This window comes from Zosterops lateralis, assembly GCF_965231275.1.
Source record: "Zosterops lateralis genome assembly, chromosome: 12".
In the NCBI taxonomy this organism is placed as follows: Eukaryota; Metazoa; Chordata; class Aves; order Passeriformes; family Zosteropidae; genus Zosterops; species Zosterops lateralis.
The window spans coordinates 13,237,672-13,251,410 of NC_139772.1; the positions used below are offsets into that span (position 1 = coordinate 13,237,672).

At 44.5% G+C, this 13,739-nt stretch overlaps 1 protein-coding gene across 4 annotated transcripts; it reads right to left on the bottom strand.

Moving 5' to 3' along the window:
* Nucleotides 1-4,046: 4,046 nt before the first annotated feature.
* On the bottom strand, nt 4,047-10,185 carry CMTR2 (cap methyltransferase 2). Of its 4 annotated transcripts, none has more exons than XM_083870089.1 (2): nt 10,134-10,185; nt 4,047-7,625 (listed from the first exon to the last, which is right to left on the bottom strand). In XM_083870089.1, exon 2 carries the CDS (start codon nt 7,604-7,606, stop codon nt 5,312-5,314), a length of 2,295 nt encoding a protein of 764 aa, XP_083726215.1. In that variant the 5' UTR covers nt 7,607-7,625; nt 10,134-10,185; the 3' UTR covers nt 4,047-5,311. The 4 variants fall into 4 exon arrangements, with proteins under 4 accessions (XP_083726215.1, XP_083726212.1, XP_083726214.1 ...); XM_083870086.1 differs by lacking the exon at nt 10,134-10,185 and adding an exon at nt 9,439-9,874; XM_083870088.1 differs by lacking the exon at nt 10,134-10,185 and adding an exon at nt 9,680-9,730.
* Nucleotides 10,186-13,739: the final 3,554 nt, after the last annotated feature.

Consider the following 13,739-nt stretch of genomic DNA (forward strand, 5'->3'; position numbering starts at 1 on the left):
AAGAGCTTCCCCACAGAGATCCCCACAGCCACAGGCATCCTTCTTCCTCAGACAGTGTCACTGGCCTCACTCGGGTTTGTCTGTTTTCAGTGACCCAGTGGCAACTTCAGGTCAGGAGGGCTCCTTAGCAATCCTTGCCTTTCATCATCACACTCTCCAAAAGGTGGCACCTTCCAGACACAGCTCAGAAGGGCTTGAGGGGGGAAGAGGAAACAGAAGAGCAAAGAGACAGCACAATTTGAATTTATGCCTCCCCTGGAAAAGATAACACCCCCCCCCCCCCAGCTACAAAGAAGATTCTGTCCATGTTTTTCCAACACTTTTCTGACCCTCTGCTGGCTATTCCAACAGAACCTTTTCCTTACAGTCTCTGTAGGACACATCAGCCACAGGGGCCACCTCATTCCCCATATCTTAATCCCAGCTTCAATTTAATCTCTGCTGTGAAAAACCACAGAAGTAGAGTCCTTAAAACTCATCTACCTTCAAGGGAAAAAGTAAATATGCAAGTTGGCTCCAAGAGCAGATGGTGTCTAAAGGAAATTATGATAATTAAACCTTCCGAGTTGTAGATTTCCAAGGGACTATTCCACTCCAGCACCAGACCTCTAGGCCAGTGCAGCAGTTAAAAGTTTCACCACACTTTATTAATTGCTAATTACTGCTTCATTACTTCCACTCATGCTCCTGAGACTGCTGCTGTCACTGTTTCCTTCAGGGGTCACTTCAAAACTGCAGAGAGTGATGTGATGAGTAAGGTCAGTCACTGAAACATAAATAGGTCTTCTCAGCTGCTGCATGTGCTCCACCCAAACCAGCTCTGAGGCCTGTTACACTCACTAAGCAGAGTTTGTCATCAGGATCGTAGGAAAGTACTCAGAATTTGTCTAATTTACAATTATACATTTGTAACTTCTGTTCTGGCTCCCTTTTGGTAAACCCCACTGTCCCAGCACCTAACCTAAGGTGCAGTGGCTGTCCTGCCTGTCCCCTCTGTAATCTAGTGAGGAACTAGTCAGAGTGAATTTACATCGGAGTTTAAGCCATTTCTTACTCAAACTCTTCCCTCCAAAAAGTCTGAGCAAATCCAGTCAGAGTCTGGTCTTGAGTTTTTGCACACAGAGCGGTGATATTACTGAGAATTGAAAGTTGGACAATATCCAGAGCTTTGAACAGGTTTCCAAGTCTGAAAACAGTTTTCAAGCAAAGAACTTTCACAAAGCCAGTCACATAATTAAGAGCCAAACTACTTATATGAATATAAATTTATGGGCTAACACTACCCTGTTTCATAATGGAAACAAAGTTAATTTGGATTTTATTCAGTGCCTGTGCTATTAACTGTGCATCTTAGGCATAACTGAACTTTTCCATAAATCTAAATTTCGTTAACACCCTGAAATCAATTACTTTGTGATTTATAGTTAAGACCATAGTGCTGACAATTATTAAACACCAGCCTCCTCTGGTGTTTCCACAAAAAGTGCAAGCTCACCCGAGGTGTGGGCCAACCTCTCCAGTGTTCCCAAAGAGCAAAAGTTTTTGAACTAGCTTTCCTTTAATTCCCAATAGCTGGATCCATGTCCCTTCCAGTTTGTGCTAACACTCAATGCCAGTTCGAAGAGCTGATATGTGGTTTTCAGGTGTGACAAGCTTCTGCTGCCAAATATCACCATTCTCACCAGCCACGAATCCTACAGCCATCCCTGCCTTAGGTGCACTAATCCCAAATACATCCTGTGCTACTGATTTACTCCATGCAGGGCTCTACCTGCTGTCTGCACAGCTGGTAGCATGGTTTGCTCCAGCTGCATGGCTGGGTACCATCAGCATTGCTGCAGCAGTGAAGGCAGGGAGCTGCTCAGAGGGCTCACACAATTCTGACGATCCCACACTCCTCTGCTAAACCCTCATCTGTCACAGTACACCATTATTTGTGGGGACGTGCAGCTATTCAGCAGCCACCTTGGAATTAGGTTTAATTGTGACCCCAAGACAGATTTCATTACATTTTAACTCAATGGTGTTGAGTTGTGCTCTGTCATCAACTTGGGGCAGTCAAGTGATTATAAAGCAAGTATTTAATCACCTTAACCCTCTAGAGACTTAAATTAAGGCACTTCACCACAGTCCCTTTATTCCTTAGTCTTAATTGAGGTTTCATTACCCACTGGCTACAGGGTCATTGTTTTGAGGCACAGGTATCTGACAGCTGAGGACCTGGGGCTACCTCGGCATGAGCTTTCATTTTTATCAGGCAGCATTTGCTCATTCATCTCTGATACCCAGATAATGATCTCTGGCTTCAGCAACAAATAAGTTTTGAATATTGATTCACTTTCACCCTGCTATCCCCCAATCTAAACAAATCAATTCACCAGCAAGTGACAGGCACTTCTCCCTGCTATCCCCCAAATTAGATAAATCAATTCTTTAACAAGCAAGTCATCCCCATTTAGTAAAGTGCTATGAAGATACACTTCAATAAATCTATTCAAGTTTCCTACAGAGGAAAAAATATTATTTTAATATACAATTTCATATTATTGTTTTAATAAAAGGAGCCATTTACTGTGATGCTCTACTGCAAATTGTATTACAGGTAAAATTTCATCTCCCCAGTCTCCATGGGGGACACAAAGGACCTGACACAAGACAGAAAAAGGACATTTGTTAAATAGCTGTTCAGCCAGGGAGAAAGCTAATTTGCTTTGGGCTCAGTGCTTTGTCTTTGCTTTCAACACCAACTATTTAAACTCAAAAACTGCCAGGCATGCTAGTATATTAAGATCTATCAAAATTCAAATAAGATGCATAATCGAAATAATAAATAATGTAGTGTATAAATTGACTTTAAGGACTGAAGAAGTTGCATATGTATCTTTTAAGGTCTGCAGCAGCAAAATGAAGACATCCATATTTTCCCTTTACTTTCCAATCTGCCATTTCGTGTCTTTAGGCACTGTTTTTATATTGTTATATTGGGAATGCAAATATTTCATAAAACTTTTTATAAGCTTGAATGCAATTCTGAGCGTTTACATTTCTCTGTAATTCAGTAAAACCATAAACCCATTAAACAGTATTTCTAGCAAAATCAACCTGACAATCACCACAACAAACACTTCCAACCCAGTCGCCTGTTTCAAGGACGCTTGCAAATTCCTCACATCCCCAAAGAACATTTTGACATTAGCAGCCAAGTCCTAAGCTTCACTAAAACCAAGAGAGGCAACAGTCATGCAGCTCAGCATCCACTCAACTCCTCTTCTGCATTAAGATTTCCCAAAAAAACCCACCAACTAGCTGTAAGGAAATGGAAGTATCGGAACAGGATTCACTTCCTGTGTCATCTCACACCTCTAGAACACAGAATGATCTTCCCCAGCTCTCTTATTTGATGCTTACTTCCAAAGAGAAAGGCGATGGGAAAAACACATTAGCATTAATAACTGCAATCAAAATGCGTTAGTAAGTCTCCAGACAAACTGGATAGCCGACCTGAAGACAGTCATCACCTGGAACCCCTGGCAGTGCAGCAGAGGAATAAGGCACACAGCTTTTTCTCAATCACACCACTCAGTGAAGGCAAGCAATTAGGATGAGAACACTTGGATAAGAATAATACAGTGTGTAACAACCTTGTCCCACCAGAGCTGTTGTCATAGCCAGGAGAAACTGAAGATCCTTAGGACAAAGTTCTTGCTGCTAAGAGTTACAGCAACCACACAGAGGGATATGGACTGTAAGGCTCAGTGACAAGGCCAAGGGAACTGTGTGCAGGCCTCCTCCACTGCTTTGACCACATCTGCATGTGGAGTCTCTCTAAGCTGGTAAACTCCAAAGTTACAGTTAGAGAGAAATTAAGATGATTGTACCCTCCACTCATGAAGGATGGATCCAAATGGCAAGATGAGAAAAGCCTGGCTAAAAAAACCAAAAATTAAACCTTCCCAAGCTCCCCTACTGCATTTCATTGACTTCTTCCATGTTCAGTAAAGAAACATGTAAACAGGAACACTGAAAACCTAAAATAAAAGGCTTTATTTTCCCCAAACAACATTTGTTTTCCTTTCTTTTTTTTTTTTTTATAAAAGGTCTTTTAACACTTTCAACATTTGTTGATAAAATGAAAATATATAACAGACATGTAAATCAACATTTTTTCTTCTACTTCAGAAAATATATGCATCCTTCATACCAAAAGCATACACTGATTACTTAACAACACAAAAGGTTCAAGGCTGTACAACCCTGAGGGTTCCCACACAAACATGAACACACTTGCGTGCACAAGAAAGGCAGCACACAACTAGTGAACTGTTTGTTCAGGTGGCAACACCTCAAAGCCATTATTTTAAGGATTTTAGCACAGAAAGACTGGCAAATCCCAGTAACTGCACATTATATGAGCCTCTTGTGGCTTGTGGAAGTTTGCTGCATTTAAATGTCTCCTAAAGGTTCTGCTTGTTACAAGCCTAAGTGTCTACAGCCACTGGCTAATTCTTTTAGCAAATTTCATTCTTGAGAATTGAGCTCACTTTTGGACCCATAAGAAGTCACAAGAGAGGGCTTGATGGCAATCCAAATTATTGCCTGAAGAGTAAGCAATGAACAGCCAGAGGCTGAGCACTTCTCTGGCATAAACAGCTCCATTTGATCCTTCTGTCAAGTGACTGAAGTGCACAAAGAACTGGAACTCAAGATATCAGCATGGCATTCACAGAACAGCTGCAAGAATGAGATGGAGAAACCATTATCAGGCTTTGGCAAGGAAATTTTCATCTCAGTCCTCACTCACTGAAGTGCTAAAGAAGAGGCTGATATTCAAAGGCTACGAGGTGAAAATTCAGAGGCTCTTAAGAATGGTAAATGGGGACATGTACCCATAACCACCACCATTTCATACCATCCAAAATGGTAAGGCAAGTTACACAGGATTTCCCCTACATCACCATTAAGAATTAAACCAAATATAAATTAAGGGATGTCAAAAGACAGTTTTCAAGAATGGTAGCAAAAGGCTCTGAGGCTTATGCTCCCTTGTCAGCCCTTGCTTCCACTGATTCAGTGATTCATGTTATTCTGCATCCTACAACACCCAGCTCAGTGGCCAGAAATCAAGGTCTGGTTTTCTTTATTTCCTACATAGAAAATATGGTGCAAGGATTGATAGCTTAAAACATCATCCCAGCACCATCAATATCACACCAGTTTTGCATTAATGCTTCCTTCACATTGTTTTTAACACCTTCTGCCTGCCTGTGAAACAAGGTCTAGCAGCAGCAACTCCCGCAGTTCTAGAATTATTTTAAACTGGAATGTCACTAATCATTTGCTGCTGCTGAGCCTGCACAATCAGGTGGAGCTGTCTCTTTGCAATGGCTGTGTTTAAATCCCACAGAAACTCCAACAGCTTGCCCTGGAGTAGAATCTCCATGGGCACGAACTGCAGAACCTGCTGGGGAGAGTCTGTGTCCAGCAGAGAGCTCATCAGGGCACTCAGATGCTGCAGATACTCCAGAAGGGGCGCGGGGAGGCCGCGGTAGCCGACGCAGAGCAGAGCGGCTCCGCTCCGGAGCGGCTCCCGCGAGGTCGGACACGCGAACGTGACGCTCCGGAAACAGCTGTGCAGGACAAACACCAGCCCGGCTGTGAAACGAGTCAGGCAGGAGAGAACGGGCAAAACCAGCGCATCTCCTGCTGCCAGCTGGGCCAAGGAATGCAGAACACACTCCAGGAGCTGCTGCTGGTACTTTGGCTCTCCATCATACAGCAAAGAGAAGCTGAAAGTCAGCAGCGTGGCTGAGTCCATGGCCTTTATTTCCATATTGGGCTGGCTTTCTGTGTCACAGAGGGAGGGAAAGCCCACCACAAGGCACTTGAATTGGTTACCACAAGTTTCATTTAGGACTTCCTGATGGCACCTGGAAAGATCAGACACTCTTGCCAGTATGAGTTCCCCAGGAAGAACTTCACAAGAGTGACAAGGCTGCAGCATTGATCTGCTTTTTAGCCTCCCACCACCCAACTCCTTCATAGCTTCATTAAGATTTTCTAAGACCTGAACATCACAAAATGGAGAACACTTTACCCTTGGCAATCTTTTTCCTTCCAAAATGTACCAAAAGCTACATTCAAGGTTAGAAAATGATCCTTCCAGGATGCACATGTTTCCGGCATTATTTAAACTATGTTCCTCAGCCCAGTGACAAAAATAACCCTTTGCCACTTTATCATTCCATGTCAGGGTTTCCATCATCTTCCTTTCATTGTATGTACTAAAATATTTGTTTCTTTGCCCAAACCATTTTGCGTTCATGCTGCAACCAGCCCGGGATTTCTTGACAAGCCAGTTATTTCTGCCAATGGGTTTCATGTGGCACTTTTGCATGAACAACTCTACTGCACAGTCTCTTAACTTGTTCAGTTTCATCTGCTCTGCTTCTTCCATGTGCTCAAAAAGACGGATATTCTCAGAGATAGTCTCTACCTGGCACTTGTGGAAGAACATGCAACACTCTTCATGTGTTCTAAGGAATGATTCTGGTAGTGCATGCTGAGAGAAAAGGGCTTTGTTGATGATTTCTGTTCCAAAGTTCTGTGTCATTTTAGGAAGAAGCAGATGAAGGCTTTCTCTGCCCATGTAGCGAAGACAAACCACATAGACCTCTGAGTTTCCAGCTTTGCTGGTGGCTGGTTTAAAGACATGGACCTCCTCAAAAGAGCAGTTCAGCAGAAAGAGCAGGTTGATAGAACAGTGTTCAAACAGAGTGAACATCTTCAAAACAAAGGATCCTCCAGTGCCCAGAATCATTAAAGCAGTGACTGCTTCACAGTAATGAAGGGGTGAGACGAGAGCTTCCTGCTCACCTGGATTTCCCTGGCAATCAAAGCTGCCATCAGCAGTTACCAAGTGGACCGTGGTCATACTGCTCACAAAGCTCTGAAGTCCTGTTAGATGTCTTAATGTCATCACATCCCCAGTGTTATCTGGGCCAAAATACCACCAAGGTAACGTGTTTGCTATCAGTCTGTCATCCATGATCATCATAAGAATGTCATTGGCTTCATGATAAGGGTTTAGAGTATTAGCTACCCAATTCCAGTGGCAAGGGACACGGTGGGACTTCAAGAAGTGGTTAAGGCTGGCTATAAAAGCACCAGGTGCTTCACAGAGGTGGACAGAATTCAGTTCTCCATCTTGAAGAGCTTCTTCTGGAAGAAGAGGAAAACTGCATAGGATCTCATGAAATTTGCACCAGGCCTGGGTACAGAGCTCAGCATTCACAGATTTCTTCACATGAGATATTATTTTTCCTGCTTTATTGGTAAATGAGGTGTGCTGATGCCAGTCCTCGAGGTTCTTATCACTCAGTTGGTTCTTCACTTCATTCATTGAGTCCTTCAGAGCCAGGAGTGAGTGAAATTCCACATGATCACACGTAAAAGCACTACTGGGATCTGGCAGCTTCCATTCATCATTCACTGGCTTAGTGTAAGTAAACTTCTTTGCAAAGAGCTTCTCAATTTCAGAAAGAATTTCAGGACTGAACTTCTCAAGGTTGGTCTTCTGGTTAACATAAGGCTGCTTACATTTATCCATTCTTGGGTGGATTCACAACCTGGACAAACAGCACGGGAGAAGAAACCATGTCATTCCAACCATACCAGTACAGAAATAGGAAAAGCTTTTTATAAAAAATAAAAATGTGTTCCTGCTTAACAGCTGTATTCTGGAACAGACATAAATGTTTCATGGAATAATGCACCAATGAGGAAAGTAAATGAGGGCTATCCTAAATGGGGTCATTATTCAATAGGGAAATCAGGAGGTTCACCAATTCAATCGTTCTTCTTGCTATTTACACAGTAAGTGAAGAGTTTGCTGGTGCTTGGCCCTTCACTGACTCTGAATATTCTGCTCACTGTATGGGTCTAAACACTTTAATACAAATACCTCTCTCAGTCACAAAAAAAGAACATACCACTAGCTCTCCAAATTCAGCAAGTGGCCCTGAAATTTTATCATCTGATTATGGCAGTGTTCATCTGAGAGCTCTAAGTAAGGAGAGTGGGGAGCCACAAGCAAAAGCAACTTTGAGAGGGAGCACAGCTGCTGCTCCTCCAATTTCCCAAGAAGGAACAACCCTCCCACCTCTTCCACCAGACCCAGCATAATGCTGGAGGAGCCCCTCGTTGGCAGCCTGGAGAACTGCCCCTCAGCTGAAGGGCCCTGAAGGGATGCTGGACACCAGCCAGCGAGCAAAACCCCTTTTCTCTGCTCACCACCACCACTCTCTGCCACATGACTGCAAACCCTTATGCCTTCCTTTAATGACTGAAAAAACTGTGATAAACCTGAAGTGCGAGGACTTGGTTGCACCTGTGGTCAATAGGAATACGTGCTTGATGCTGAAGAAGAAAGTGGTGCTAAGTGTTGTGCTGTGAGTGGGTAAAGGCCAACAAATACCAGCAGGCTCCACACAAAGCTGATGAGGCTGCTGCAGTCTGCTCCACTGCTCAGCACAAAGCACACACCACACAAGTGACAGGCACTAACCAGAAATCAGCCAGCCAGCAATTTATTCCAAACTAAAATGTTCATTTAAGCAAAATAATTAAATCAAAATTAACACCTGAGACAGGAAATCTCTCAGCCTATCACTTTAACCATCCCTCAAGCCCCCTTATTCTCTGAAAACCAAAATACAACGACCTTAAGTATTACATAACCATTGAGTTTGAGAAAATATTGGATTAAAACCGAAAGAGCTGATAAACTTCGGAAACAATGGCCATCCTCAGCACTCTTCTCCTGGAACCCATGCAGCATCTCAGGCCACAGCCCACATCTGTCTCTCCTCACGACCATCACCCCTCTGAGAAGAGAGGCACATGGTCACACAGAGAGCTGAGGTCTCATCCTGCCTTTCCAATTTAAGGCCTTTAAATGCACAGATTTAATTTCACTGTCCTCTATGCATTTATGCTCTGGCTTCAATCTCATCCTTTCTTGTAGGATGTTCTGGGGAAAGAAGAAAACTGGGAAAAACACAGACCATTGTGCCCTGGACTAGTTTACTTCATTTTAACCACCAACTATGAGTACAGGCTTTTAATTACAGCTCACCCCAGTTACTCATAGAAGAGGTCTGGGTTGGAAGGGACCTTAAAGACCATCTCGTTCCAACCCCCTGCCATATGAAGGGACACCTTCCACTAGACCAGGCTGTTCAGAGCTCCATCCAACCTGGCCTTGGACACTTCCAGGGAGGGGGAAGCCACAGCTTCTCTGGGCAACCTGGGCCTTACCACCTTCACAGGGAAGAATGTCTTCCTAACATCCAGTCTAAATCTCTCCTCTTTTAGTTTAGAGCTGTTCCCCCCTGCCCCACCGCTATCTGCCCATTTAAAAAGTTACTCTCCCTCTTTCACCTGAGTCTCCTTTAAGTGCTGGAAGGGGCTCTGAGGTCTCGCCGGGGCGTTCTCCAAGGCTGAACCACCCCAGCTCTCTTAGCCCGTCCCAGAGGCGCTCCAGCCACACAACACTAACAACCTCAACCCTAAAGCCCAGCTCACGGCAGGAACAGACAAACGCCTGCTTTTTCATCGTCATTTCCAGTCCCCTTCCGGCCAGGGCCGAGCTCAGGGCTCTCCTCACCGCGCAGCCTCTCACCCATCCCCGCGCTCCGCTCCGGGCCCGGCCGCCTCCCTCCGCCCCGGCCGCCTCCCTCCGCCCCGGCCGCTCGTAGGGCCGCGGCCGCCCGCGCCGCCGCTCCCTACGCCAGCCCGGGGCTGCGGTGGGGCCTGGAGCCGCTTCCGCTCTTACCGGGAGAGCGCGCCCGGCCCGGCCCCTCGCCCGCCGCCCGGAACGCCCTCGGCTCGGGGAACCGCCCTGGGCCGGCCCGCGGGGCTCCTGCAGCGCCGGCTTTAGCCATCAGCGCCGGGCGAGGCCCGCAGCGGGATGGGTGAGGAGCGGCTGAGGCCCGCGCAGGCGGCAGCGCGGCCGATCGGCTCCATTCCCTGAACAGCAGCACAAGAGCGGCTGCTCCTCACGGGGAAAAGGGAGCAGAGGAGCCGCCTCTGAGCAGCGGGGCGGCATTGCTGGAAGTTACCCATGGAGCACTTACCACACTGACAGGTTGCTGAGCAGGAGATGAGCTTTGTCGGGGTCTGTGGCCACCCGCTGGAGGGGCCGGGCTGGGCTCAGTGCCCGCTGTGTTTCCCCGCAGCCCCGGGCGCAGGCCGTGGTCCCGCAGCCCCGCAGAGGCCGCGGTCAGCACACAGCGATGCTCCTCAGAGCTTTGCCCTCTGTAACCCACAGGGCGGTTACTTAAGGAGACTCTTCACATAATAACCCACCTTGCTGCCCTTTCTAAATCCCCCGGAGACTTGCTACGCCCAGCTTGGGTTAGCAGGAGGCAAGAGCATTGAAATATTAACAGTCATAATGAGCGTCACTGAGCATCCATTGCAGCATCTCTGGAAACACACACTTTAGACAGCAAAACAGCATCTAATCTGCACATGGAAGCAGAAAGGTCAAAGCATAATCATTATTACAGTAGACAGCAGGTGCAAGTTGCTTTCGAGACTTTAAATATTGTGGGGATTTTCCTATATGCCGGTTCAGGAATGTGGCACTCCTCAGCCCTTCTGGGAACAAATAGCCAACAATGGAGCATGAGTAAGCAGAAATCCTTTTGCTTTAATACCAGGCTTCCTGCTATTGATTTTTGCACTCTCACATATTCTTCAAGGAGCTCAATCCAGTCCTAAGCCAGAAGTAGTTTTGGTACAGAAATTCGCTGCTATCAGTACTAGGCACTCAAGAACTGATAACTTGGGAAATTTTTGCTTGAAGCTCAGTAAAAGAAAAAAACATTTACATGCCCATCTTAAGGGTATAATAATGTATACATAGGGATCTTTTCTCTTGCTCTAGGTACATGAGAGAATTTGTATGTTAAAGTCGTGACTGAGCACAGGGATCTACAAACAGACAACTTTCCTCCCCTCTTTTAAACTGTTTGCTTGCTTTCTAAAATGAAGCAACATTACTACAAAATAGAAAGAATCTTAAGTATAGACAAATCCCATTGCTGCCTATAAATAGGAATACAGGACTAAAACTCTTTAAATCCCTTGAGGGGAAAAAAAGAGAGAGTGTATTTTTCCAGCCAAGACCAGCCAGTCAGATTGACCCCTAAGATTGGTGTAACAAAATGGTACTTACTGGCTCATCAGAAAGAAGTTTTACCAAATGAGAAAGAGCTGGGGTGCAGATGGAAGACTTCTCTGTGCCTCTTCACCCTTTGACTGGCCTGTTTGAAAATCACCTTTACTCAACCAACATCTTTGGCTCTGTAAAAGTAGAGGGAGAGCTGGGGCAAATGAGTGAAAGCAGATGAGCAGCTGGTGAGGTGGGAAGCTGAGAGTGTGGAGCTGAGGGTGTGGTTGGTTCTTCAGTGCCTGGTCTGGTCTCTGTTGATTGTACAGGGTACACAGCAATGACATTGCTAAAATCTTATCTTTAGCTCATGAGAATTTAAAGTTAGTGGGAAGGTCAAAGATATGTTACAGTCTGAAATGGTTGTGTTTGTAGTAAAAGACTGAACAGAGCTTTCCTTTAGTTTTGGTTTTCTCTCTGGTATCTCCAGTGGTGCTGTGATGTTTTGGTTGCCTTCCTTTTGTTGTTTCTGTGTACTCACACACCAGCTACAAGATTTACACTGACTGACTTCTGTGGGCCACAGGTAATTAAAGCATTGAGTTTAAGGGTAGATTCTTTTTAATTTCTTCTTAAACACATAACTTTTCACATGTTCTTGAGTTCTTGAGTGCTCAGATAACACTACCAAGAGAACAGCTACAGTTCAGTTAATAGGGGAATGTGGGATGTAAGCAAGACTTGACCTTTGCATTTCTACCCTGCCAGGGCTTTTACTGTAGCTTGCAGCTTCTCAGTGTCACACTCCCCTGGACTCCTGGAGATAAGGCTCTTCCAAATCACAGGAGAGAACAATTCATCACTGAGCACATGACAGCACAAGAGTCCTAGCTAAAATAAATGTGATTGAATAGCATGCTTAAGAAAAATGTGATGCTTTTTCTGAAATTAAACTTTTAACTCAGCTTGTGAGCTTCAAGATCCTCCTGTGTTTTCTGAAGTCTGTTCAAGTCAAAGCAGAAATTTGATTGGACATTTCTATCTTATGCAAAATAATCTCTCTCTTTTGTTTGTTTGTTTGTTTTGGTTTTTTGGTCCATGTAAGATAGTTAAAATGAGAACATAGCACTTTCTTCCTGCATTAGCCCTGCTTCTATGGAGCTAAACTTTTATCAGCTGATCTACAGCTGATATTTTCCCAATCAGACCATAACCTGTGTGCACAGCTGTGGCACCAACCGCCCCAGATGGAAGCATCTGTCATTAAGGGAATATTGGGCAGTTAAACATAGAAAGTTAAACATCTCATTAAGAACAAAGTAGTCTTGTTTATGCCCCTGATTTTTTATTTTTTTTCTTCTGTAGATATATGGCATAACTCTACTATGTGGTGGAGCTGGGAATATGACTGGAGTGTTTGGGAGCTCTTTCAGTCATACTGGATGTGTGCAGGGAGTCATCTGGGGAGACTATGCTGAGCCATGGAAGAAAGTTCCATAGATTCCATGGGATACCTAGTACCTCTCACCGTGCTTCTAAAGATCAGTCCCAAACCCACACAATTTTGCACCAGATCTCACTACAGTTTTATCTATCACTGTTCCAGATGGAAGATATTTGTAAATTCGGGTGATAGCAATGGTATGGCTGAGTAGTTGAGAGAAGGCTCTCGGTCAGACATGAGAAGAGTCATCCACAGTGATTATGTGGATGATTATGATTAGATTTATTGCTAATAGAGTATCTAAACTTTGCCAGTGTGGTATCTAAATCACATCTCTCTATTGCAATGTGATGCACAATGCTGGGACAGCTGGTTGCCCGTAATGAAATGGGTTTCCATGACCTTGGGGACTGATCTGTAAAGGTCATTCTTGTTCTGCTTCTGGCTTGCAGTACAAAGCCAAGCAGACTTTTGTTTCACTTTCATCACCAGAGGAATTGCAGCCACTATCTGCTACAAGGAAAGTGAGTTGGGAAACTCCAGTAAACAGTGTCTGACGTAGCCAGTTAGTAAAATGATGTACAATTGTCTAACCTTTGCTTCTTTAAACAAAAATCACTGAAATGAAAGGGAAAGCCTATTGACTGTTCAATAATGTGTTATTATTGCTCTACAAACAAGATAATGAGGAAGCATTGATCCTGTTGGAAAAGCACAAATACATCCTGACAGACCACAACTACAAGTGGTAGTATTTTCACTTAAGTGACCTCCAGAAATCAGTGTTTTTCAAAGGGGACTTTGGGGAAATGAGGACATGGTCTTGAGACCAAGTGAAAGGTTTGGCATTTCACTGTGTGAAAGTATTATCAATTATTGAAGAGGAAACCAAACCACAGAGCAGGATAAACTTTGGCCCTGTGTTGTTTTGATATGCTTAAGTGGCCTTCCTAGGGAGAAGTGATATTCTTCATATGGAGAAGCATATTGGAGCCCCAGGCCAGCAGCTGGCTGTGATGCCAGGACATGAACTGCATTTACCTGTGTTGAATAGGGAAATAAATCTATTGTCAAGAATTCTTTGTGATACATGGAGCTGTGTAGTATTATTTGATTATCTGA

Bases quoted from the DNA above. Each gene is read 5' to 3' on its own strand.
- CMTR2 (XM_083870089.1), bottom strand. From the start codon at position 7,606: ATGGATAAATGTAAGCAGCCTTATGTTAACCAGAAGACCAACCTTGAG.